Raw genomic sequence first — 26,266 nt, 5'->3', positions numbered from 1 at the left:
CAGCCCCAGGTAAGCAGCCTTCAGCATGAAGGTTTGTCCCCACCCTCACAGGTGGGGGGGCGTCTTCTCCTGTTTCAGGAGATTTGGCACGCCCATATTCCGGACGCATGGGCGCTCGAGGTTGTCTCCTCGGGCTACAAATTAGAGTTCAAGTCTCTTCCCCCCAACCGCTTCTTCCTCTCCCAGCCCTCCAGGGATCCCATCCGGGCCGCGGCTCTTTTGCACGCAGTCCAGTCACTTCTCTCACGGGGGGTGATTTCCCCTGTTCCCTTGGAGGAGCGGTTTACGGGTTTTTATTCCAACCTGTTTGTGGTCCCCAAAAAGGAGGGCGATGTGAGGCCAGTGATGGACCTAAAACTGTTGAACCGTTATCTGTGGGTTCAAAGGTTCAGGATGGAGTCCCTCCGTTCCGTGGTTGCTTCACTGGTGAAAGGGGAGCACATGGTGTCCTTAGACATCCAGGATGCATATCTCCACATCCCCATCGCCACAGCCCACCAACGGTTCCTTCGATTTGCCATCCAGGCAGCTCATTACCAGTTCGTCGCTCTGCCGTTCGGTCTGGCGACTGCTCCGCAAGTATTTACAAAAGTTCTTGCCCCTCTTCTGGGGATTCTGCGGTCCAGAGGCATTACTCTTCTCCCGTATCTGGACGACATCTTAATCAAGGCACCTACAGCGGCTCAATGCGAAGAGTCTTCAGATTACGATGAGCACCCTCGCTCGCTTCGGGTGGATAATCAACCTGAGGAAGTCATGCCTGTCTCCCACCACTCAGATCAGATTCTTGGGCATGACACTGGACTCCGAGGCTGCCGTGGTGCGTCTACCACTGGACAAGAGATCGGACATTCAGAGGATGGTGCGTCTGCTCATTCAGCGCCGCAGGGTGTCAATTCGCAGCTGCATGCGAGTACTGGGCCTGATGGTGGCCTCCTTCGAGGCGATTCCATTCGCCCAGTTCCACACCAGGGATTTTCAGAGGCTCATTTTGTCCTCCTGGGACAAGTCCCGGGATTCTCTGGACCTCAGGATCTCTCTGTCCCACCCAGTGCGCGCGGCTCTTGGCTGGTGGATGGTACCGGACCACCTGTCCTCGGGGAAGTCCTTCCTTCCAGTGTCATGGACGGTGGTCACGACCGACGCCAGCCTCAGCGGCTGGGGAGGGGTCTTCGGTACCCGGACAGCCCAAGGCGTTTGGTCTCCGTCGGAGTCCAAACTACCTATCAATATACTGGAGCTCCGGGCCATCTACCTCTCCCTCTGCCATTGGACCCCCTACTTGCAGGGCCGTCCGGTCAGGATACAGTCGGACAACGCTACAGCGGTTGCCTATATCAACCACCAAGGGGGGACTCTCAGCGGGCGGTGATGAACGAGGCCGCAAGGATTCTGCAGTGGGCGGAAGCCCATGTTCCGGTGATCTCTGCTATATTCATTCCGGGTGTGGACAATTGGACTGCGGACTTCCTCAGCCGAACGACGGTGGACTCGGGGGAGTGGTCTCTCTATCCGGAGGTGTTCGAGGACCTTTGTCTCCGGTGGGGGCGCTCGTAAGTGGATCTGATGGCGTCCAGGCTAAATCACAAACTCCCGTGCTTTCTGTCTCGCGCAAGAGATCCGATGGCGTACGACGTGGACGCCCTCGTGGCTCCGTGGGACAACTTTACGTTTCTGTATGTGTTCCCTCCGTTACCGCTCCTACCTCGGATCCTACGCAGAATCAGGATGGAGGGCATTCAGACGCTTCTGATCGCCCCAGACTGGCCTCGTCGAGCTTGGTACTCAGAGCTCATTCTTCTTCTGGGAGACGTGCCGTGGCCCCTTCCACTCAGGCCCGACCTGCTCTCACAGGGCCCAGTCTTCCACCAGGGTTTAAATACGCTACGTTTAACGGCGTGGCTATTGAAACCTTCCTGTTGAAGCAAAGGGGTTTCTCCGATGCGGTTGTTCGCACAATGATTAGGGCTAGGAAGCCCTCCTCCGCCAAGATCTATTATCGGACGTGGAAATCTTTCCTCAAATTCTGTGAGGACAGGAATTTTCCTCCCAGGCCGTTTTTCCTCCCTACGGTGCTGGCTTTCCTTCAGGCGGGTTTAGAGCTGGGACTAGCTCTGAGTTCGCTGAAAGGTCAGGTTTCTGCTCTTTCCATTTTTTTTTTTTCCAGCGTACACTGGCGGTGTTGGGTCCGGTCAAGACTTTCATACAGGGAGTGGCTCACACCGCAGTCCCTTATCGGCCACCGTTGCATTCCTGGGACCTGAATCTGGTGCTGGTAGCGCTCCAGTCCGAGCCATTTGAACCTCTGCGATCAGTCTCCCTTCGCATGCTTTCATGGAAGGTTGCGTTTCTGTTGCAATTACTTCCATCCGGCGGGTGTCGGAACTGGCGGCTCTCGTCCAAAGAGCCCTTCTTGGTGTTTCATCAAGACAAGGTAGTACTCCGGACAGTGCCGTCCTTCCTGCCGAAGGTGGTGTCGGCGTTTCATGTTAATGAGGACATTGTTCTGCCCTCTTTTTGCCCTGAGCCTTCTCATCCTAGGGAGGTGGCTCTCCACCTTCTGGATGTGGTACGGGCCTTGCGGATCTACCTGGCAGTGGTGGCCCCTTTTAGACGTACGGACTCCCTGTTCGTAATCTCGGAAGGTCCTCGTAAAGGTTTGGCAGCCTCGAAGGTGACGATTGCTCGGTGGATTAGATCGGCCATTGCAGAGGCCTACCGCTCTAAGGGCAAGGTTCCTCCTCCCGGTATCACGGCTCACTCTACCAGGGCAGTCGGGGCTTCTTGGGCTCACCTTCACCACGCTTCGGCGTCTCAATTGTGTAAGGCAGCGACTTGGTCCTCTTTACACACCTTCACAAAATTTTACCGAGTGCATTCTTTCGCCTCGGCGGATGCTGCTCTTGGCCGCAGAGTTTTGCAGGCCGCAGTGTAGTGTCTTACCGGAGGGAGTTGGTTTTGTTCTGGCCCAGTGGTTGTTTCCCGCCCCGGGGACTGCTTTAGGACGTCCCACGGTCCTGTGTCCCCCAATGATATGAGCGAGAAAACAAGATTTTTGTGAACTCACCTGTAAAATCTCTTTCTCGCTTTATTCATTGAGGGACACAGCACCCACCCATTTTTTCTTTTATTATGAGGCCAGTGGGTCCGAGTTGCCGGTTGGGGCTGGTGTCCGGTTTGTTTTTTTTGTTGGGCAGTGGTCCTTACTGGTTGTGTTTTTGTTTCGGTACTGTTTCTCCTACTGCTGAAGCACAAACTGATATGCTCTCTCCAGGCTGGAGGGGGTATAGCCTGCAGGGGAGGAGCTAACAGCTTTCAGCCTAGTGTCGCCTCCTAGTGGCAGCAGCAAGCTATACCCACGGACCTGTGTCCCCCAATGAATAAAGCGAGAAAGAGATTTTACAGGTGAGTTCACAAAAATCTCGTTTTTCACTCTTCAAAAAAATGTAGTCTATCAGAAACTAAAACAAAGCATTTAATTAGTATTGCCCAAACATTTAAACACAGTGAAGCAATGCTAGAATTGCTGTGTTTGTTCATCCTGCCTCCCCAAAAATTTAAAGCGATCAAAAAAATTTATCTACCCCAAAATGGTACCAATGGAAATATCAACTCAGCCCGGAGAAAATGACCCCTCGCACAGTTCTTTTGGTAAAAAAAATTAAAAAGTTTAAGATTACACAAAAACCAATAACAGATGTTATTTATGCGGCGTGGTGAATGATGCAAAAATAAATTGTAGTGGAACTAAAGTGTTTTTTTTTCCATTCAGTGTTTTTTTTTATTTATTTCAGAAAGTTACTAAAAATTTTATATGTAGCCCAAAACGGTGCCATTAAAAAGGACTACTCATTAGAGATGAGCGAATTTCATATTTTGAAATTCGTTCACACTTTGTTTACTGGTAAAAGGTGAATTGCGTTATGGATTCCGTTACCACAGACCATAACGCAATTCTATGACTGAATGCATAACGGAATGCCTTCCATCATAATGGAAGTCTATGGGCTGCATAACGGATCTGTCCTGTTTCATTATGCAGGGGAGGACTCCCCTTGGGACGGATCTGTTATGCAGCCCATAGACTTCTATTATGACGGAATGAATAATGGAATGCCTCTAAAGGCATTCCGTCATAGAATTGCGTTATGGTCCGTGGTAACAGAATCCATAACGCAATTCACCTTTTACCAGTAAATGAAGCGTGAACGAATTTCAAAATATGAAATTCGGTCAGCTCTTCTACTCATCCTTAAAAAGCAAGCCATTATACAGCTAAAAATAAAATAGTTATGGAAAGCAGTGGTGGAAAAATGAAAGAAAAAAAAAAATATATATATATATATACATGATTTATAAGGCCCAACCAGGCCTGGTAGTTAACGGGAACCTGTCACAAGCATTAGCTTACAGATGATTTAATCTTGTTTATAAGTTGGTCAGAAGGGGGCGCTTGAATTCAAGACCTTCATTTACTTACCGCCTGCGTGGGAATAAAAGTCTTTTTTCTCGTTCATTGGGGGACACAGGACCGTGTGTATAGATGCTTGCTGCCACTAGGAGGCGACACTAGGCTGAAAAGTGATAACTCCTCCCCTGCAGGCTATACCCCCTCCAGCCTGGAGAGAGCATATCAGTTTTTAGCTTGGTGTCGTAGGAGGCAGACCCCCTGCTCTGCAGGGTGGCTGTTATATTTATTTATTTTTTCTTTTAGGTTGGGGGTCCAGGGCTACTAAGAGCTCTGCATCCCCGGGGGTGCTGACCGGTGACGCTTATTCCACCGCTCTGCCTCCCACAAGAAGACAAAGTGGACCAAGAGGGCTTGACCTGTTCCTGCCCTTCAACCAGGTCCCTGTCACTTGTGCCAGGGACTGAAGAGGTGGCTCTGCTGGTCCATGTCAGAAGGGTGAAGAACACAGGTGAAGGCAGGTGAGTAGTCCGGATTGGGTCACCTCATCATAAAATAGAGGACCTTTTTCTTTAAAGTGGGCCATTCCCTGGTGAGGGCCCCATATTACCTCAGCCCCCGATGTAGGTGTGGACTTCTGTCCATATCTGGGGGCCTGGGTTCCCCTATCTTCTAAAGGGCGCATTTCTAACATTCCGCGGCCTCACGTTATCCGGCCTGCGGGGTGAGCACCCGTTGCCGGTTTGCAACCAGGGCGCTTGAGAGTGCTGCTCCGGACACTCCGCTTCCCGGCCGGCTGTTCGTTCAGCCGGGCGCCGAAAATTTAGGCCCGGGCTTCTCTTCGGGCCTACCAGTACTCTGCCCGTGCTGTTTTTGCGGCAGGTGGACGCAAGCAGGCACATTCGCTCACCGATCCAAGTCAGCCGACCGGCAGTACGTCCCGGTTGGCCGTGCGCCGACTTTACTGGGCCGCAACTTTCATTCCGGTTATGGAGGGGGCGGGTTCGTCCTTCAGGTGCGAATTCTCCCCAACTAGCTGTCCCCCTCCTCCAGGTGCTAGCTGAGCTCCGCCTCCGGTCCTCTGAGCTTGGTTAACCCTTCATGGTAAGCCGCATTTTTGCAGCCGGCACTGGATTTTCCAGTGTCCCCTTTCTGCAGACCAAATACCTTAAGTTTAAGAAATTTAACCCCTTCCTGCCTCTTATTCATTTTGCGGGGGCATCACAGGTAGTCCTGCCCCCCTCAGCCCACATCACCGCAGGACCACCCTGATGGTGTGATACCAGACTGGGCCCATGTCCTATCCGGACAGTGGAGGATTGCTCACAGTTCCCAATCCGCCCTCCGGGGCCGTTTGGTTGATAAATGACATCTGAAGAATTCCCAAACCACCCTTCTGGGTCGTCTGGTTTATATGCCACCACCTGTGCAATCCAGTGGAGGACCTCTGTAACTTCCCACTCCGCCCTACGGGGCCGTTTGGTTGATAATACTCCACCTGCACAAATCCAGGGGAGCACATCTGAAGGATTCCCAATCCACCCTCCTGGGTCATTTGGTGGATAATTCTCCACCTGCGCAATCCAATGGAGGACCTCTGGAAGTTCCCAATCCACCCTCCTGGGTCATTTGGTGGATAATTCTCCAGCTCCGCAATCCAATGGAGGACCTCTGGAAGTTCCCAATCCACCCTCCTGGGTCATTTGGTGGATAATTCTCCACCTGCGCAATCCAATGGAGGACCTCTGGAAGTTCCCAATCCACCGTCGTGGGTTAAGTACCGCCCACACAATCCAGTGAGTGATCCTGTAGAGGTGCCGATTCCACCTCCTGGGTGGTTTGATTGTTATATCACCACCGACTCAGCCTGCAACTGCCATGGCTAGATGCTGAGATGTAGAACTGCGCACGAGCGGGCCAGAGCAGGACATAATTCCTCCTCTGTCTCCGCCGCACCTCCACCCTTCCTCAATAGGGGTATATTCAGAACCCTCCCTTCCGGCAGGGGTTGGTTCTGAGGGAAGGGGCGATCAGTTCTGCGGACTCTGATATGAATCCAGTTCACTCTTCTATGATTGCATCCATACTGACCAGCAGTACTGATGGTATGGATTACCCCCTTCCTTAGGCGGCATTTGCACTACTACTGGATAGGTGGACTGACTGCACTAGCACTGGTCTCAGTGCCAGCCATTCGCGTCCCCCCTTCCGTAGTTGACGGAATTGCTGTTCCACTGGGTACAGTACTGGCCGTATGCATTAGCCTCTCTCATAGGAGACGTTATGGCATTATCACTGGTGGCAGTGTTTACCGTAAGCATTCCCCCCTTACATAGGTGGAGGAATTTCTCTTCCCACCGGCTACAGGACTAATGATATGCATTACTTCCTTCCATAGGGGCGTAATTCTCTACCATTGGGTTCAGTTCCTGCTGGGTGCATTACTCCCTGCCATAGCTTAGGTACTTGCACTAATTCAGGATACAGTACTTCCTATATATTTTCTCCCCTTCATAGGTGGAGTAATTGCACTTCCATTGAGTGCAGTGCTTACCGTAGGTATTACCCCCCCCCCCCTCCATAGGAGGGGTAATTACACTACCGTTGGATACGGTTCTGATTATCTCGCTACCCCCTTCCTTGACTGGAGGATTGCGCTACCACTGAATACTATTCAACAGTCGTGGCATTACCCCCTTCTACAACTAACGGGAAATCACTGAGCATCTTTGCATGCTTTAATTCAACTAAGCCACGACACTAGATACCTTGGCTTCCTTCACAGATGGGCCGTGGCAACAGTCGTTACCGTTGGTGCCTTGTATTCTTCATCTAGTGGTATATGGATACTGTGGCTACTCCTATATTGTATCCTCCCTTTTCTTCCGGTGCTGGTTGGGGGCGCAGATATGTCGACCTTTGTTCTCTCAGGGGAGTCACTCAGCAACACTTAGATGCCCTAGAGACCCCCATCACCATGGGCCTTCACCGTTCAGGTCGGTCATGAATTGGTCCTCTACAACGTGTGGTGTACACGCCATTATACAAAGTATTGTGATTACGATCCAGCGAGCCCAAGGTTGCACTGACTCTGTATTCTGGGCCACCACTCTTCCTTATCTAGTTGAGGGTGTTTTGCTGGCACTCTGCAATGGCTACTACAGCGTGTTCTAAGCAGCAAGGGAAGTTTTTCACACTAGGGCCGGAGATCGTACTCGATGCAGTGGGACAGCCCCCCTCAGATAGGGGTTCTACCCTGGCACTGCTTCGGCGGTTGCTCCTGTTCAGCCCCCTTTTTAGACGGAGTGCCTCAGGGTGGCTCTACTTGACTGAGACAGCATGGTACCATGCTACTTCTGGGTGTCCTTAGGCCTCTCCCTCAGTTTTACGCTGGAGGAGCATGCTGTAGCTCCTACTGTACAAGGGGTATTTGCACCTCCACTACATGCTAGGGTTCCTACTGTACAGTTCCCTCATCAGATGACTGTTTCTTCTGACTCTGGAATTGGTATCCTCTACGGTGTGGCCTCCTCCTCAGCTGGAGTATGACGTTAGCATTACTCTTGTGGCTTCCCTTGTATGGGCTCCTCAGACGGTGTATTGCATCACCAAGAGATTCTGTAGAGTGCCAGTCTCTATGGCAATGGGCTTTTGCCCTGGCCTCTTAATGGTCTACACTACTGTTAATTGACCGTTGCTCTGACAACTGTTCTTGTGTCGTCAACTCGGGCTTTGCATTGGCGTAAATGCCATGGCTATCTGCACCTTACTTTGTGTGCGCTCTACTGGGTAGCTTAGTCCCTGCGGCACTCGTCTACCACTCCAGTGATACCTTTCTTCAGATATGATTACGGTCTGTCACCTCAAGCCGATGGTGGTCATTCCTTTCACTGCTCATTCCGGTGGTGGACTACGGGTCCCCCCAAGTCGGGCTGAGCGGGTGTCTGTCACGCCTTGCCACCACTGGTAGGGGTTTCGTTCCTGGAACGGAACACCCTTTTCTTTCCTGTCCTTCCTCTAGCTGGATGGCTGACCATGGGTTGATGGGTTGTACGGCTATGGAATCCGGGATCAATTTTTTTCCACGAAGAGTATTATCTTATCTTGGTCATCTGCCCTTCCAGGCAGTGTCTACGCATGGCCAATATATGCCACTTATGGGGCTTTCCATCACCGGTGATGCTCACATCGGTTTTTGCTTCTACCTTTATCCGAGGTATTGGTTCTTTGGCCTGCAGTTGGGCATGCCTGGCTCAGGATTTTTTTTTTCTCAGTTTCTCAAGCAGCTTCTCTCGCTAGAAGTCTCACCACAAGCCCGATGGCTCTAGGGACATTAGTCTATCTTTACCGCTTCCTAAGGGGGGTTCTTTTAACCAGAGGAGGATCCTGCGGACCTGAATTTTGGTTCTGCTTCCACAGTTGTGTCCAGCAGCCGGCTTCGTCCCAACGACCTGTGGATTGCTGGAGGCGTTTGTGAGAAACAAGCCCTCCCTCTGGGACTTCTTCTTTTTATTTCTAGGAAGGCGGCATTCCGGGTGACGGGATCTTCCATCCGGCGGCTTTGCGAGTTGATAGCTCCTTCTTGTACGTACATTTTTCCTTTTGTCTTTTGCATAAGGCAATGCTCCGCCCAGTATCTTCTTTCTTGCAGAAGGTAGTCGCCGCTTTCCAAGTCACCTCAGACATTGTTTTCTCTTCTTTCTCCCTCGCATTTTAAAGAGCGGGCTCTCCATCAGCAATCTAATTTGGCTTCTGAGATTTGCTGGTCCATATCTAGCGCTTTCCGCTGTACGGACTTTTACCTGGTTCTCTTGGAGGTCCTTGTCATAGCTGACGACTTCCAAAGGGATGTTTTTCCAGGGATGTCTGCCTGACAGTTGCTCCCTAGGACGTGGCACCGCCCAGCGGAGTTATGGCCTGCCCGACCAGCGGTCGGCACTTCTCGGGTTCATCTACTCCAGGCATTGCTTCTAGAAGGCAGCGTCTTGGTCTTCCGGCACGTTCAGAGTTTTACCGGGTGCTTTCCTAGGCATCGACGGATGCTGCTTCGGGCAGCAAGGTCTTGCAGGCGGCAGCGGATTACGCATCCTCGAGGGCGTTTTTCTCCATGGGCGTGTGATTTGTTTCCCTCCCCGTGGACTGCTTTAGGATGTCCTACGGTCCTGTGTCCTCCAATGATACGAGCGAGAAAACTAGATTTTTGTGAACTCCTCTGTAAAATCTTTCTCGCGTAGTTCATTGGGGGGGACAGCTCCCACCCAGTGTTCTGTTTGCCGCAAATTATGGCGTTTGGTGGGCCAGTATGGTCCTCTGTTCAGGTTTAATCCGACTGACGTTTGTCAGTTATTGGTTGTTTACCGTATGTTTTTTTTTTTTTTTTTCTCCTACTTTTATTGCTTGGGCTCAAACTGATATGCTCTCTCCAGGCTGGAGGGGGTATAGCCTGCAGTGGAGGAGTTATCACTTTTCAGCCTAGTGTCGCCTCCTAGTGGCAGCAAGCAGCTATACCCACGGTCCTGTGTCCCCCTATGAACTACGCGAGAGATTTTACAGGTGAGTCCACAAAAATCTTGTTTTTCTGCAATTAGGCTCATATGACAACAATGAGAAAACCAACTTTATAAACAAGATGAAATTAACTGTAAGGCAATGCTGGCGGATTAATGTGCGTCTTGTAGGTGACGGGTACCCTGTAAAGAGGAAACCAAAAGAAATAAGCCTCAAAAAAACAATATTACACAGCCCGCTCCAATTGAACAACAACCTATACAGAAACCCTATAACAGAAAAAAAAAAAGCATAAAAATATTATATTCTTTATATAAATAAATATGTAGACATAAATCATGTAAAATGGGGACAAAACATCTAGATATGGAACAATGTAAACAAGCGCTGTACTGAGTATGGATACCAAAGCACACACATAGCTCCCGTAAAAGATGGAAATACATGTACGTAACAGAAAAGTAGGTAAGCCTGTACCAATCCAAATGATATCAGGAAATAATGATCTCAAATCTACATAGAAAACCTAATGCTACAGAAGGCATGAAGTAACATACCCACTCAAACGGTTAACCACCCCTAACTCACTATAGGGCCAGGAGAAACCTAAGAAAAAAACCCCACAAACAAAAACAGAGGTCACACAATAACCAACCTGTGGCCATGTTTGAGGGAGCGTGGTGCAAGGGGTCCAAGAACACACCTCAATGTGCGTTTCGCATTGGGTTCTTCAGGAGGCTTGCACTGCACAGATTGTGCTGTGTGAGCAATGAATTTGTGTAAGGACGAGTGTGGCAGTAGGTATCACTCTTCCCTATACAATGGAGGTTATCGTGGCATGTAAATGCAGCTCTTCACCTCCACTGATGAGCTGGCAGTTATTGGGAAAGAACAGTCCCTTCCTGATAATTGCCTTCAGTCGGGCAGTGGAACTATTCTTTTACACAGAGAACTCTATCAATTACAGATAACACCTCCCACATGAACAATGAAGTCAGAAAGCGGAGACAAACTATATATCAATCTGTTCGGCTTCTCCGTTCTATAACATCCTGCCAGCAGATTACACTTCATTTTGTGGTGACAGGTCCACTTTAAGGGGTAACTGCCTACAGACCACCCAACGTCTTTAGATGGCAGACTAGTCCACATATGACGGGGCAGAGTTTGCAGCTCCACGTACCAAATTAAGATGTTGGAAAGCTTGTGATCGCTGGGTCTTAGCAGACCTAGATCAGCTCTATAATATATTTAAGGCAGCCTGTATTTCCCTATGTGACTGGGACTAATTGATCATTTTCAATTTTGGGACACCCCTTTTACCTACCAGTTCCAGCAGGAAAAAACCCCTAGACTTTACCTCTGAGCCAGTAATGTTAGTGCTGCCTGGTTATCTACAATGAAGAGAGAAATGTTCATCTGTTTCTTTTTTATGTATTTAGTGTTCACAACTACTGGATGACAATGCCAAGGTAGACTTCATAGAAGAGATAGCAGAAGAATATGAAGATATCCGCCAGGATCATTATGACTCTTTGAAGGTAGGCCAGCTGGACTACAGCACAAACGGCCCCTGGCAGTTTTCCGTTTCTTTGCGTTTTCATTTTTCACTCCCTGTCTTCCCAGAGCCGTAACATTTTTCTTTTTCTGTTCACATAGCCTTCTGAGGGCTCATTTTTTGAGGCACAAATTGCTAATGGCACCATTTACTATTGCATACAATGTAGTGGGAAGCTGGAAAAAAAAATCCAAATGGGGTTAAAAAAAAATAAAAAATCAGTTCCATGAGTACTCTGAGTTTTTTGTTTTTTACGGTGTTCCCTATGTGATCATACTTTTACTTTCATTCTCTGGGTTAGTACAATTACAACAATACCACATTTTTATAGTTTTTTTCTTGTGTTTTAGTACTGGGGAAAAAAAAAAATTAGGAAAATGATTATTTTTTTCTTAGCATCGCCATATTTTGACCCCAAATAACTTTTTTATAGTTGACCTCTATGGTGCTGTATGAGGACTCATTTTAGCTGGGTGATCTGTTCTTTTTATTGATACCATTTTAGAGTGTATGACTTTTTGATCGCTTTTTTTTTTTTTTTTTTTTTTTTGAATTTTATTTCTTTTTTTTCCCTTTTTTTTGGGGGGGGGGGGGGGGGTGGAGAGAAGCACAAAAAATACAACAAATTTTTCCATTTTGTTTTTTGTTCCGTTAAGGCTACTTTCACACTAGCGTTCGGAGCGGGTCCGTCTGATGTTTCATCAGACGGATCCGCTCCTATAATGCAGACGTTTGCATCCGTTCAGAACGGATCCGTCTGCATTATAATTTAGAAAAATTTCTAAGTGTGAAAGTAGCCTGAACGGATCCGTCCAGACTTTACATTGAAAGTCAATGGGGGACGGATCCGTTTGAAGATTGAGCCATATAGTGTCATCTTCAAACGGATCCGTCCCCATTGACTTACATTATAAGTCTGGACGGATCCGCTTGCCTCCGCACGGCCAGGCGGACACCCGAACGCTGCAAGCAGCGTTCAGATGTCCGCCTGCTGAGCGGAGCGGAGGCTGAACGCCGCCAGACTGATGCATTCTGAGCGGATCCGCGTCCACTCAGAATGCATTAGGGCTGGACGGATGCGTTCGGGGCCGCTTGTGAGCCCCTTCAAACGGAGCTCACAAGCGGAGCCCCGAACGCTAGTGTGAAAGTAGCCTAAAGCGTTCACTGGATCGGATAAATAAATGTATATTTTAACAGTAAGTGCGTTTTTAGATGCAGCCATGCAATTTTTATTTTTATTTTTTTATAAATATTGAAAAAGATAGGTGATTTGAATGTTTAGATATTAAGTGCCACTAGGGGGCCTTAACATGCAATCATTAGATTATTTCTTCCATAGACTGCATTTATCTAAGAATGCAGCCTATAGGAGATTCAATATATTCCTTTAGAGTACTGCCACCTGCTGGCCTCCTTAGGAATATACATGTGATGGCATGATAGCCTTTAGCAGGCTTCATGCTGTTAAAGCAGCCCTAAATTAGGGCATTTTAGATGCACTCTGGTGTTCCAGATCAATGTACCCCCCCCAGGGGTTAATATCCATGCGTGGCTGAGAGACTAGACGCTGACACATAGATGGTCAATGCAATCTCTAACTTTTATTACATGGGATAAGCCGTATATACATCTTCAGAAGAGGGCAGTCCTCTCTGAGGCTAAAACATTGTTTCATTGGTCAAAAAGGAAGAAGAGATAAGAGAGAGGAGATAATACACCTGCATCTGCGCACTGGGCCCTACTTTGGAATGTGAACTAATGTAAACATCTGGTTACCATCACCATTTTGTAATGGCTTCTATTCTAACAATAATACTGCATACGTCATATGTGACACTTCAAAGAGGTGCTTCTCTATAGGCAGTGAATAATATATACATATCACGGAGCCATATGATTTGGCTTATGCACTCCTTCACTCTCTCTATATAGCTCCCTTGTTGGGACGCCTGTACAAGGATGAGAAATCAGACACCTCTCACAGCACAGCTCTTTGCCCCCCCCCCCCCCCCTTCTCCAGTCTTGAAACAACAAAGAGGGGGTGGGTGGGCACTTGGAGAAGAAAAAGTTAACTCATTACAGTCCTAGAGATACAAAATATAGAATAAAATTCACACATCTTTAACAATGCCATCACCACAAACTAACGGTGTCCCCGATCTCAATGTGAAGAAGACGTTGCTGTAGAAAGCTGCATCAGCTGCCATGGTCACAATTGACCACGGCATCTGAGGGATTAAATGACTGTGATCGGCATTATCGCCAATCGAAGACATTAGCCCTGGGTGTCTCCTGTGGAAAAACGGCAGAAACTCGGCGACTATGGTGGTTACTGTGCTCACAAGCGGGCACCACATTTAAAGACCTGACTTCTGCTCTACATGTACGGCGTCAGTTAAGAGGTAAATATCTAGTATGGACTGATGTTATCTGCTCCGGCACTGTGTCACAACTAACTGGAAGTGCTTCACCAACAAGGAATTTGCCATAAATATGTTCTGTCACTAATGTTTTTGGCTCTGATATCAAATGGGAAAATATATCTCCCAAATCTGCCAGCTCTTCTTATTTTTAGGGCCAAGAGTTTTGTGTTTAAAGTTAGTGGACTTTAGGTATTGCTATATGTAGGAATGCTTGCAGCTAGGCCTTCAGTGGTGCCATATCAGCTTGCTGATTTGCACTTTCCCTCTATAACTGAGGTCTGGCATATATAAACTAACTGGGCAACTTCTGCACATAGGGTCTATATGTGCTTGTTGTACTGGTGCCTTCTAGGTACTTGTTTCTTATCCTTTGCCTCCTGTAATATTCTTTAACCAGTTATTAAAAACAAAAACAAAGAAATAACTTCCACATAAGTGTTTGCTTTGTGATGCAGTCATTTGAAACGAACATTTAAAAGTTTATTTTTCACTTTATTTTAAGACCATATGAAATCAATTTAGTTAATGTATTAATGGTCTTTTTAAAAGGAAAAATGTATATTTATCGTGTTCTAGGAGAGAAGATATCTGTCTCTACAGCAAGCAAGAGATAAAGGACTCCATATTGACTGGCTTTCTCATCCAGTTCCAGGTGAGATTGTGACATTGAATAAAGTTAAAAGGGTTATCTAGTCTCTCAAAAACAAAAAATCAGTGAATGCTATAAAATAATAATAAGAAAATGACTTGCCTCTCCAATCCCCTGCAGACCCTGCACAAACACTTCAACTGTCCCCACCATCTTTGCTAACAAGTGACAAGCAGATGACTGCCATGATACTATATTACCATATATAACAATAGTACAGTATCAAATCCACAGCAGCTAGATACAGTTTTGCATAGGAGCGGCTGCAGGAGAATTTAGAACTCCTAAGAAAAAAGTGTTATCTACATTGTACAGAGGTTCAGACAGGGTGCTGAATCTCCTTAAAGGACTGGTCTCTTTAAATGCAGTATATATATTGATGACCTATCCTCAGGAAGGGTCATCAACATCTGATTGGCTGGAGTCCGATACCCCCGCCGTTCAGCTGTTGGAAGAGGAGGCAGCTCTCCATGCAAGCGCTACGTCCTCTTCATTACTCTGCGTGTCGTCTCCCATGCAATGCTCAGTGTAATGAAGAGGAAGTAGTGCTTTCATGGAGCGCCACTTCCTCTTCAAACAGCTGATCGGCGGGGGTACTGAGGATAGGTCATCAATATATATTGCCTGCACAATCCCTATAAGGAGACCAATCCTGTATGGGGACTTACTGGAAGTACTCCATGGGAAACGAATATGCAAAGAGACACCTCCCAAGAAAGAGAAGCATCTCACTAGCGCCACCTCTTGAAAATGGCTCCCTATGAGTCAAGATTCGACTTTCCAACAAGCCTTGGGATTTGGCAAGGGAATATAGCAAGGCCAAATATCCATCCGTAGTCGGCTGTTTTGGAGTGCTTGCCAGGGCAGTATAGTGTTGCCTGTGAGCTGTGGTATAATGATGATCTCAACAGTATTGTTTCCTTTGCATGGAACAAAATTGATAAGCAAGTTGTGAACATCACATAAAATCTGAAATGGAGCTTTCCCCCACATGGTTGTTAAATTGATTGGCTTTTTTTTCTCCCATGCAAGGGAAACCATGAAGTTGCCCTCATCAATAAAGTTGAATAAAAAAAAAATTGTGACCTTTTTTCCCCCCTAGGGGATTGTAAGATGACTCGCACGTGCTAAGGGTATATTCTGACGACCGTAAGTGTCTGGCGGTCTGCAAATTGTGGATCCACAAAACCCTGATACGGGTATTGTGCGTTCTACATTTTGCGGAACGGATGCAGACCCATAAATACTGTTGTCTGAAGGCCCTATCTTTTGTATCCTGGCATTATGTGGCCTTTGATTTAAAGCTCTAGTAACATAATTGCTTTCCATTGTACTTCAGCTGATGCGAGGCAGGTATAAATGGCGGTTTGTCTTAAGCAATTTTTTACTATTAAAATGGAATATGAATATTTGCAATAAATACGGTGAATAATATTTTGACGAATTATATCGGTGTAGAAAATTGATTGTGCGTTCTTAAAGGGACATTCTGAGCAAAACTCAGTTCATCACCTTTGTGCTAAATAAATCTGTAGGAATTAGGCAGATTTTTTTTACTCGTGTGTTCATAAATTTCTGCTTATTAACTTTTTTTTTTTACTTTAAACCCAGTAAAACCAAAGTTTTTAGGAACACGAGTTTTCAAGAACTATGACTTGGAGAAACTTTCTCAGTATATTGACTGGAAGCCTTTTTTCGATGTGTGGCAACTGCGAGGAAAATACCCTAACAGAGGATTTCCAAAAATCTTTAATGATAAAACAGTTGGTAAGAAAATAATTTAAAAGCAATATTTATCTTTGTTGCTGCAGTTGACAATATATTTAAGACGTAACCTTACTGAGCTGTAACACTCACTTTGAAATGGAACAAAGGGTATGTCCAACTTTAACCTATGCACAGGATAGGTGGTTGGGCTGACTTCTGGAACTCCCACTGATCACGAGAATGGGATCAATGAGTCCCCAAAGTAAATGGAAGCAAGGGTCATGCATGCTTTCTGACGCTCCGTTTATTCTTGTGGTACTGCCAGAGATGGCCAAGCCATAAAAGTGAATGACACAGTGGGCACTCATGTACCACTGCACCATTCTCATGGGGAACTTCTAGACCTCTGTTTTTGGGATCGCTGGGGGTCCCAGCAGTCAGATACTTATTCCCAACCTGTAGGTAGGTCATACCTTTTGTTAGTGGAAAACTCCTTTTAAGGTTCAAAGTTCTGTGAGTAACTTCACTACATATCTGTATACGGACAGAGACCCCATTTTCTGATGCTGTACTAAAATTCCTCAGCTTCTCTTTACAACTTTTATAAACTTCTGGTTGGAGTAATTGGTATGAATGTTGACTTTGTGAAGGAAGTTTATGAATTTGAAGCTTTGGAGAACCTCTCCAGTATTGGTAGAGACAATCATTGGGCCACTTCTCCAGTTGGAGACTCCTCTTTTTCTTCAAGCAAACCACAAATAGGGCATTATGATTGTTGTGATCATTGCCAGTGTCAGCTCGTGGTCTTTCTCATTCCCAGACATGTCATTCTTTGTCGGGTCAGCAATCAGTCTGTCACTGTTATCCCGGCCTGTACCGTTTATAAAAGCACAGACCTGTGACCGGAGATGAGATAACTGTATATACTGGGCAGCTTGTCATATTCGGCATTAAATAAACTGCCAAAATTGTTATTTGTATTAGATGTATAATTGTATTTGTCATAAAGAACACTTGCAGTGTTTAAGCACATCACTCTTATTTTCAGGGGAAGAAGCGAAGAAAGTGTATGAGGATGCACAAAACTTACTACAAGTCTTAATACGACAAAGAAAATTTGAGGCCCGAGGCATTGTCTGCATCTGGCCAGCTCAAAGTGTACAAGATGACATTGTTTTATATTCTGAGGAGCATGACTTGCATTCTTCAGAGCCTATTGCTACTTTTTATGGCCTAAGGCAGCAGGTAATTTTATTTTTTGCTCAGTGAGTTTAGAAGAAGTGGCTGAAAATGTTGTGACTCATATTTGTCACTAAAACCCCCCCCCCCCCTGCTTGCCATGTGTTTCAAATGTGAAGGAGGCAGAGGTCACCTGAGATGTTTCATGATGTCAATGTTGAGTTTTCATTGACTAGGTCGATTAGGTCATCCATATCAGATTGGTGGAGGTCCAAACCATGGCATGACTGATCAGCTGATTGAAGAAGCTATGACACTCCGTCGGGCGCTGCAACATTTTTTATTATTTCCCAGGCACAGCGCCATATGTTTTGTAGTAGGAAAGGTTTACCATGCTGCAAAATGTACAGTGCTGTGTTTGGTATGCAATGAAGAGGCGGATTGCTGGGAGTCAGAGCCCCACCCATCTGATATTCATAACCTAGATAGGTTATCAATATTATGATACAGGAGAACTCCCTTACGATATCTTGAAATTTGTTTGTTAAATTCTAACGTAATGTTTTGTGTACTTCAGGCTGAGAAAGACTCTGCATCTACAGATCCATACTACTGTCTGTCGGATTTTGTAGCCCCACTCGATACTGGAGTGCGTGACTACTTGGGCATCTTTGCCGTGGCCATCTTTGGTGTGGAGGAGCTTAGCAAAGCTTATGAGAATAAGGGAGATGATTACAACAGTATCATGGCGAAAGCCCTTGCAGACAGGCTAGCTGAGGTAAATCTTTCACCAATTTTGGGACTATGCTCATTTTGTTTTATGGCTTGGTCGGTCTCTGATCAGGGCTGCATTGGATGATAATGTGTCACTTTGGCTGCCAAGAAACAATATGGCGCTGCTGTATGCTGTGGAACTTTATTTACTGTATGTATAAGACTCAAATTTGTGGCACTTTTCTCTGTGCATGCAAGAATGTTATTCTCAGTTTTAAGAACCCCTTCTCCATTTAATTGAACAAGGCATTTGCTGAGGAACTCCATGAAAGAGTAAGAAAGGAACTGTGGGGTTACTGCAGTGAGGAAACCCTGAATGTTGCTGACCTTCGCAGAATTCGCTACGAAGGCATTCGCCCGGCTCCAGGATATCCCAGTCAGCCTGATCACACAGAGAAAATCACCATGTGGAAGCTGGCAAGCATAGAGGAAGCTACAGGTGCTCTGTTTGCTAAGGATGAGAGATTGTCTGCTCTGGTTGCATAGTTTGACATTCACAGCGCTGGCTCGGCTATTTGTCGGCCCCGTAGAAATGAGTTTGAGTGGTGGCCGCGCAAGCGCGGTGTGCTCGCTTTTAGGCCTCATGCACACAAACGTTTTTTTTCTTGCGGTCCGCAAAACGGATTTCCGTTGTTCCGTGACCGTTTTTTCTTTTGTGGGTATCCTTGATTTTTGGAGGATCCACGGACATGAAAAGTGAAAAAAAAACGAAGTCAAGTTTGCATTGAAAATTATAGGAAAAACGGACACGGATCACGGACGCGGATGACTATCTTGTGTGCATCCGTGATTTTTCATGGACCCATTGACTTGAATGGGTCCGTGAACCGTTGTCCGTGAAAAAAATAGGACAGGTCCTATTTTTTTCACGGACTGGAAAAACGGTTCACGGACGCGGAAGCCAAACGGTGCATTTTCCGATTTTTCCACGGACCCATTGAAATTCAATGGGTCCGCGAAAAAAAAACTGAACAACGGCCGCGGATGCACACAACGGTCATGTGCATGAGGCCTTACTACTATGAGGAGAGAGCTTGGTGGTGGCCAGACCCTGGGAAAACCTGAGGTCCTTTGATACCAAGCAGTCGCTGTACAATGTACGGCACTGTGCTTGGTGAGCTGAGAGAAGGTCGAGTGCTGGTGCCTTCAGCTGATTGGTGGGGATCCCGTGTGTCTGAGCCCACCGATCAGATACTGGTGACCTATCCTCTGGATACAAGTCTCTGAAAACCCCTTTTAAAAGTTATTTTTGGGTTCTTGATGGTACCACAAATTTGTTTGTATACTTTTTGGAATCAAACAACTTCTCATTAATCATGTATTTGCACCAGAGTGTTTTATACTTCATGTATCTTTAGCTCTTGTACTAACACCACTTATGTCTTGTCATTACAGGAATAAAGTTGACAGAATCACTTGCCATGTCACCCGCCGCTGCAGTGTCTGGTTTAATGTTCTCCAGTCCAATGTCCAAATATTTTGCTGTTGGAAAAATTACTAAAGATCAGGTGTGTAATATAGTTTTGAAAATACTGTACTTACTACTTTAAAGAGTCACTGTGTTTTCGGCAAACTTTTGACATGTTATAGAGACACATCAGAAGTTTTAATCGGTGGGGGTTTGAGTGCTGAGATCCCCACGATCACTAGGACAAGGAGAGAGAACACTAGCAAATTTCACTGCAGGAGGAGAAATGAGACTGACAATAGAAAGTCTATGGGCCCAACTCAATTCCATCCTTTGCAGCGAGGAGAGAGGGCAATATGTGAGGACTTGGACACCATCCAGTCAAAACTTTTTTGAGTTTTATGAAAATTCTGTGACCCTTGTGTGCCAGGACGGATCAGTTTGGCTCCGCTTCATCAGGCTTGATTCAGATAGCAGTAAGTTCTGTCTTTGTGCTATCCGCACTGCATCCACATAGCACACAGCCCCACTGGTCTGTACCGAGAAGTTCAAAGCATTACACCATTCTTGTCAGTTTCTTGTCCAAGATTTATTAATTCAAATGAATGTGATGCACCTGGACCCTACACAGACAGGGGCGGATTGGCCATAGACTTTACAGGGAAATTTCCCGGTGTGCCGATGCCCCGGGGGCCACCTGGGCCCTACTCACAGCTGGCCAGTGGAAGTTTTTGGAGATATATTTTGTGCTGCTGGCAGTATTTTGTGATGGACTATGATATTTGGCTCTGTTGGGGTGGTATAATGTGCCACAATATGGTTTTGCTGGCCCTGCCTTTAATCAGTTTGGACCAAACTACAAAATGGGGCCACTTTCAGTATTTTTTCCAGGGCCACTTTAAGTTCCCAGTCCGCCCCTGTATACAGACGTCCACATACATCAGTGTTTTCATGGTGGAAATTAAGGGCTATGTGAATCCTGCCTAAGGTGGGAATGTTCACATTGTCAGATTTTGTGAGTGAATCTGTTGCCTTGTTTAATTGTAGAACTCTCGTGCCCATTTAGCAAAGCTCATTTACTTGAAATCTAACTATACATGAGACCACTTAAAGGGCTTCTGTCACCCCACTAAACTCCATATTTTTTTTTTTTGTGTGTACTTATAATCCCTATCCTGCCATATTGCTATACAATATGTTGTTAATAATTTTCGTTCAGTAGATTTAGAAAAAACGTACTTTTATGATATGCTAATTACCTTTCTACCAGCTAGTAGGGCGTCTACTTGCTGGTAGCAGCCGCAGAAAACCTCCCCTCCTTCTGTTGATTGACAGGGCCAGCCGCGATCTCCTCCTCTGGCCAGCCCTGTCAGCATTTCAAAAATCGCGCGCCTGTGTTGATTCGGCGCAGGCGCTCTGAGATAAGGAGCCTCGCCTTCTCAGCACTCCCTCAGTGCGCCGATGACGTCACCGAAAGAGAAGACGTCATCGGCGCAGGCGCACTAAGGGAGTGCTGAGGAGGCAATCCTCCTTATCTCAGAGCGCCTGTGCCGAATCAACACAGGCGCGCGATTTTTGAAATGCTGACAGGGCTGGCCGGAGGAGGAGATCGCGGCTGTCCCTGTCAATCAACAAGAGGAGGGGGCGGTTTTCTGTGGCTGCTACCAGCAAGTAGACGCCCTACTTGCTGGTAGAAAGGTAATTAGTATATCATAAATAAGTTTTTTGCAAAATCTACTGAACGAAAATTATTAATAACATAATGTATAGCAATATGGCAGGATAGGGATTATAAGTACACACAAAAAAAGAGTTTTTAGTGGGGTGACAGAAGCCCTTTAAAACTATTATTTTACCTTCAAATGCTGCCCTAAATATGGAAGGAAGTGTGGCCTGCGGTGTGACTCTTTGCACCAAAATGTCTCAATCTGAACAAAAGTAGAACAACTAAAATTGGCTTAGACTTTTAGATTGCAAGACTGTCTACCTTCTCTGGCCAAGATTTACTATTAGGTAATTATTTCAATGGTCACAGTCTAAGGGCCCGTTTGCACGGCGGGTTTTACAGCATAATTTTTTACGTGAACAGTCATGCTGAAATTCTGTCGTAAACCTGCCTGCATCCTTTCTGACTCCCATACATCTCAATGGGAGGCAGAGCTGAGGATCGCGGAGCGGCAGCTTATCGCCATGGCCGTGCAGAGAAGGGACATGTCCTTTGTCACTGCGGCTTTAAGCAATCCTCAGAGCTGCCTCCCATTCATTTCAATAGGAGGCAGAAAGGACGCAGCTGCTGGTGGTTTGTTTGCAGAAACCCGGCAAGGCTGTCTGCACCAAAATGGAGCTGTAATCCCCGCCGTGTGAATGGGCCCTAATGCTTTACTTATTCCGTGGCGGCTCTGTAACAGAATGGAGCACTTGTCAGGTTCCACTGCAGATTACTGCTGGTTGTTGAGGGCCCCAGGACCAACTATGACCGGCTTATCATTGGAGGACCCATATAATAAAAGGGGTTTTTCTATACAACCCCTCTAAATACATGGTGAATTGGTTAGAGTATGTGAAAATGCTCAGTCACCATAGTATATGTAAGATTAAGATTTGCTTTCCATATGTAAGATTAAGATCTCAGAAGATCAATTTTGGTTGAACTTCCTGTTTATTAATATAGACCAGGATTTAACTAATATATTGTGAGGGGGAAAAAGTGATTTCAGATGAACATTGCTGATTCTTCCGCAGTCATATACATTCTTGTCTGTTGTAGGTTGAAGATTATTCACGCAGAAAACACCAGACAGTGGAAGAAGTTGAAAAGTGGCTTGGTCCCATCCTCGGCTATGACCCTGAAGAATAAAACAACTCTTGACACAAAGGACCTGTATCTGGACTTTACAATATGCTGCTCACCTGACCTATTTCTAAAGGTCCCATACTTGGAAACAGGATTCTTTTCCTTACGGATGGGTCTTTTTTTACTGGAACCCTCGCTTATTTTTGTCACCTTTTCATGACTTTGTAAAACCACTTACAGAGGTTGTCCATGATTAGGAAAAGCATGGCTGCTGTCTTTCATTAACTGCACCACACCTGTCCATGGATTGTGTGACTGGTAGCCCAGTTACACTGAAGTCAGTGGAGCTGAGGTGCAGAATAACACTTGGTGCTGTTCTTTGAAGAAGGCAGCCATGTTTTACTAATTCTGGACAACTCCTTTCATGTTTGACCACATCCCTGAATACGTCTTGGTATTACATGCTGTTTACTGTAGGTGCCTAAATTAGGCAAAATGTATATTTATTATTAATGCTCAGTTCAGCTCAATGGAGATGGCCAGAGCTGTTAAATTTCAAATTTAGATGGTAAAGTGTAAGCAATGATTAATTTACCTGTGATTTAAGATTATGCACTTACAATCAGCACATCTGCGGCCACCATGCTGGCCATTGTAGGACCCTTGATGAAATTAATGGCGGTTAGACGTGCTCACCTGTGCGTGCTCTTAAGCTGGCCATACACTTAAAAGGGTTTTCCCAAAGTGTCAACTTATCTGTCTACAGGACAGACTTCTGAAGGTCCCTTGTCACTCAGGTCAACCATATGTCTAAAGGACTACCAAAGAGGGCAAAGTAAAAGTCCCATAGATTTTGAATGGAACAGCATTGTGCATGCTCGACCACCCCTCTTTTCAACACGAAAACAAGGATCCCCGTTCTTGTGTAGTCGAACCCCCATTGATCACACATCACCTGTCGTTCTAGGTGAAAATGCATGTTTATTTCAATATGGGGACCAGTTTGGCAGTACTGTAGCTTATTTCCTGACATTAGGGATGCTCTCAGTTTAGATGGTTCTAGCTTATTTATCTCGAAGTGTACGGCCAGCTTTAAGGAGATTTTTATACGTACATGTTGGTACTTGTTATTGTCACATGTCTTGTGATCTTCTGTCCTTCCCCTGGTGTAATACCGGTCTGTTAAATCAAGCTAAATTCACACAGTACAGTTTATGAAGTCCTCGCCAGCAGTGAATCCTACAAGTGCATTTACATGACACTTTTTTTTTTGGGTTGTGCAATCAAAAATCACACATGGTTTTTACAGCAGTTTTCAGCTTTGTTTTGGCCACGTGGCTTGTGCAGGTGAAGCCCATGGGTTGATATGTAGTAGCTGTATAGCCCAAAACCGTATTGCAAAGCTGTATGCAGTGTTTGAAAGTATGGCTAAAACTGCTTCATGTACATGCTTCATGTACTTCTGGACTTGGCAGGAATAAAATTTAGTATTAAAATAGCACCCAACATTGTTAATACCGCTTTTCCTCCTAGAGTGCACTTTAAATATTACATCTAGGGATGAGCGAATTGACTTCGAATGAAACATCCGAATTCGATTCGCATAAAACTTAGTTTCAATACTGTACGGAGCTAGCGCTCCGTACAGTATTAGAATGTATTGGCTCCGATGAGCAGAAGTTATTGCTTTGTGAAGTCTCGCGAGACTTCGCATAATAACTTCAGAAATTGATTTATACTGTAAAAAAACTCAGGTTCAGTTCCAAGTGGTACCAAAGTTTTATGCGAATAGACTTCGGATGTTTCATCTGAAGTTGATTCACTTATCCCTAATTACAAGGCGTTCATAATAAATGGTTAAGTAATGCATTAAAGTTTTTGCTTGATTATAGACTTTATTTAGATGGCATTGTAAATTTTTGTCTTTAATTTTGAATTTTTGAATTAAAAAAATCTGTATTGAAGCGTGAATTCAGCAAAATTGTCAAACTGTGCTGATGGTTTAATGCACTGCAGATTCTGAAGATCGGCTTGGTTAAAAGCCGGTTTATTTCTAATAATGGTTCGTGGAAATGCTGTACATGGACATGTCTGCCAATAGTGCATCAAAAGCATTTTATATGAATTTAGATTGTATTTTGTAAGTTACCTTGAGAATTAAAGAGATAATTGCTATGTGATTTACCTGTAAGTTCCTTTAAGTACAGATGGCATTAATCAAGTAGGGTTGTGATTCACCAAATCGATGTTTCAGATTCCCTTAGGCCTCTTTCACACGGGCGAGATTTCTGCGCGGGTGCAATGCGTTACGTGAACGCATTGCACCCGCACTGAATCCGGACCCATTCATTTCTATGGGGCTGTGCACATGAGCGGTGATTTTCACGCATCACTTGTGCGTTGTGTGAAAATCGCAGCATGTTCTATATTCTGCGTTTTTTGCGCAATGCAGGCCCCATAGAAGTGATGGGGCTGCGTGAAAATCGCAAGCAAGTGCGGATGCGATTTTCATGCACAGTTGCTAGGAGACTATGGGGACCTGTTCTTTATTATTTTCCCTTATTCGCGCAGCCGGCATCTCTTCTGTCTGTCGTCTTTGAGGAATAAGTCCTTTTGATGACGTGACTGCATTTATCACATGGCCCGTCACATGATACATCACCATGTGATAAACGCATTGCACCCACACGATAAAAACTGAACAATGGAACGCAATTGCAGACAGTTTTGACTGCAATTGCGTACCTACTCGCGCGGGTTTGCCGCAACGCATCCGGACACGCTCGTGTGAAAAAGGCCTTATGTTGGTTTTACAAGAGGTCTAGGCAAATTGGTTCTCCCATTATAGTCTACGAGCTGGCACAACTATTGCTCCTTTTGAGAAATGAATATATTTAAGTAGATCAGGTCCAGATACTTCCTCTTCTTAGTCTCTTAGTCCCCATGTTGATCCTGTGTCAAAAAAGCCATTTTTTGTCACCTTACAGCACAAAAAGTGTAATACCAAGCGATCAAAAAGACAGACACACTCCAAAATTGTACCAATAAAACAGTCATCTCATCCCGCAAAAAATGAGACCCTACATAAGACAGTCGCCCAAAAAAAAAGAAAAATCCTATTTGGTATTGTCGTGTCCGTAACAACCTGCTCTATAAAAATATCACATGATCTAACCTGTCAGATGAACATTGTAAATAATAAAAAATGGTGCCAAGACAGCAATTTTTTTGTTACCTTGCCTCACAAAAAGTGTAATATAGAGCAACCAAAAATCATATGTACCCTAAAATAGTACCAGCAAAACTGCCACCTTATCCAGTAGTTTGCAAAATGGGGTCATTTTTTGGAGTTTCTACTCTAGGGATGCATCGGGGGTCTTCAAATGTGACATGGCCCTCTAAAAAAAAAAAACATATGGCGTTCCTTTCCTTCTGCGCTTTGACGTGTGCCCGTACAGCAGTTTATGATCACAAATGGTGTTTCTGTAATATACAGAAACAGGGTAATAAATAGTTTTGTTTGGCGGTTAACCCTTGCTTTTGTTACTGGGAAAAAATGGATTAAAAAAGTGAAATTCTAAAATTTCATCTCCATTATCCTTTAATTCTTGTGGAACACCTAAAGAGTTAGCAAAGTTTGTAAAATCAGTTTTGAATACCTTGAGGGGTGTAGTTTCTAAAATGGGGTCATTTTTTGGGTGGTTTCTATTATGTAAGCCTCACAAAGTGACTTCAGACCTGAACTGGTCCTTTAAAGGGTTTCTGTCATGGGAAAAACCGTTATGTAGCTGACTGATATTAGCGATGTGCTAATGTCAGCAGTGATGGCCAGTTCGCTGTGTTCGCCCGCGAACACAT

The 26,266-nt window shown here is 45.4% G+C and overlaps 1 protein-coding gene across 1 annotated transcript in view; it reads left to right on the top strand.

The window, feature by feature from the left end:
• MTR (5-methyltetrahydrofolate-homocysteine methyltransferase) overlaps window positions 1-24,082 on the top strand; it is a 109,205-nt gene extending 85,123 nt beyond the window's left edge. Inside the window, exons 26-33 of the mRNA XM_040429615.1 lie at window positions 11,359-11,457; window positions 14,474-14,549; window positions 16,158-16,313; window positions 17,302-17,498; window positions 18,010-18,210; window positions 18,453-18,645; window positions 19,602-19,714; window positions 22,382-24,082. Of these exons, the coding sequence (XP_040285549.1) occupies window positions 11,359-11,457; window positions 14,474-14,549; window positions 16,158-16,313; window positions 17,302-17,498; window positions 18,010-18,210; window positions 18,453-18,645; window positions 19,602-19,714; window positions 22,382-22,471 (1,125 nt within the window). The 3' untranslated portion in view covers window positions 22,472-24,082. The remainder of the gene's footprint in view (window positions 1-11,358; window positions 11,458-14,473; window positions 14,550-16,157; window positions 16,314-17,301; window positions 17,499-18,009; window positions 18,211-18,452; window positions 18,646-19,601; window positions 19,715-22,381) is intronic.
• The last annotated feature ends 2,184 nt before the right edge of the window (window positions 24,083-26,266 follow it).

Source organism: Bufo bufo, chromosome 4 (assembly GCF_905171765.1).
Source record: "Bufo bufo chromosome 4, aBufBuf1.1, whole genome shotgun sequence".
In the NCBI taxonomy this organism is placed as follows: Eukaryota; Metazoa; Chordata; class Amphibia; order Anura; family Bufonidae; genus Bufo; species Bufo bufo.
This window is presented reverse-complemented; position numbering and strand designations above follow the sequence as displayed.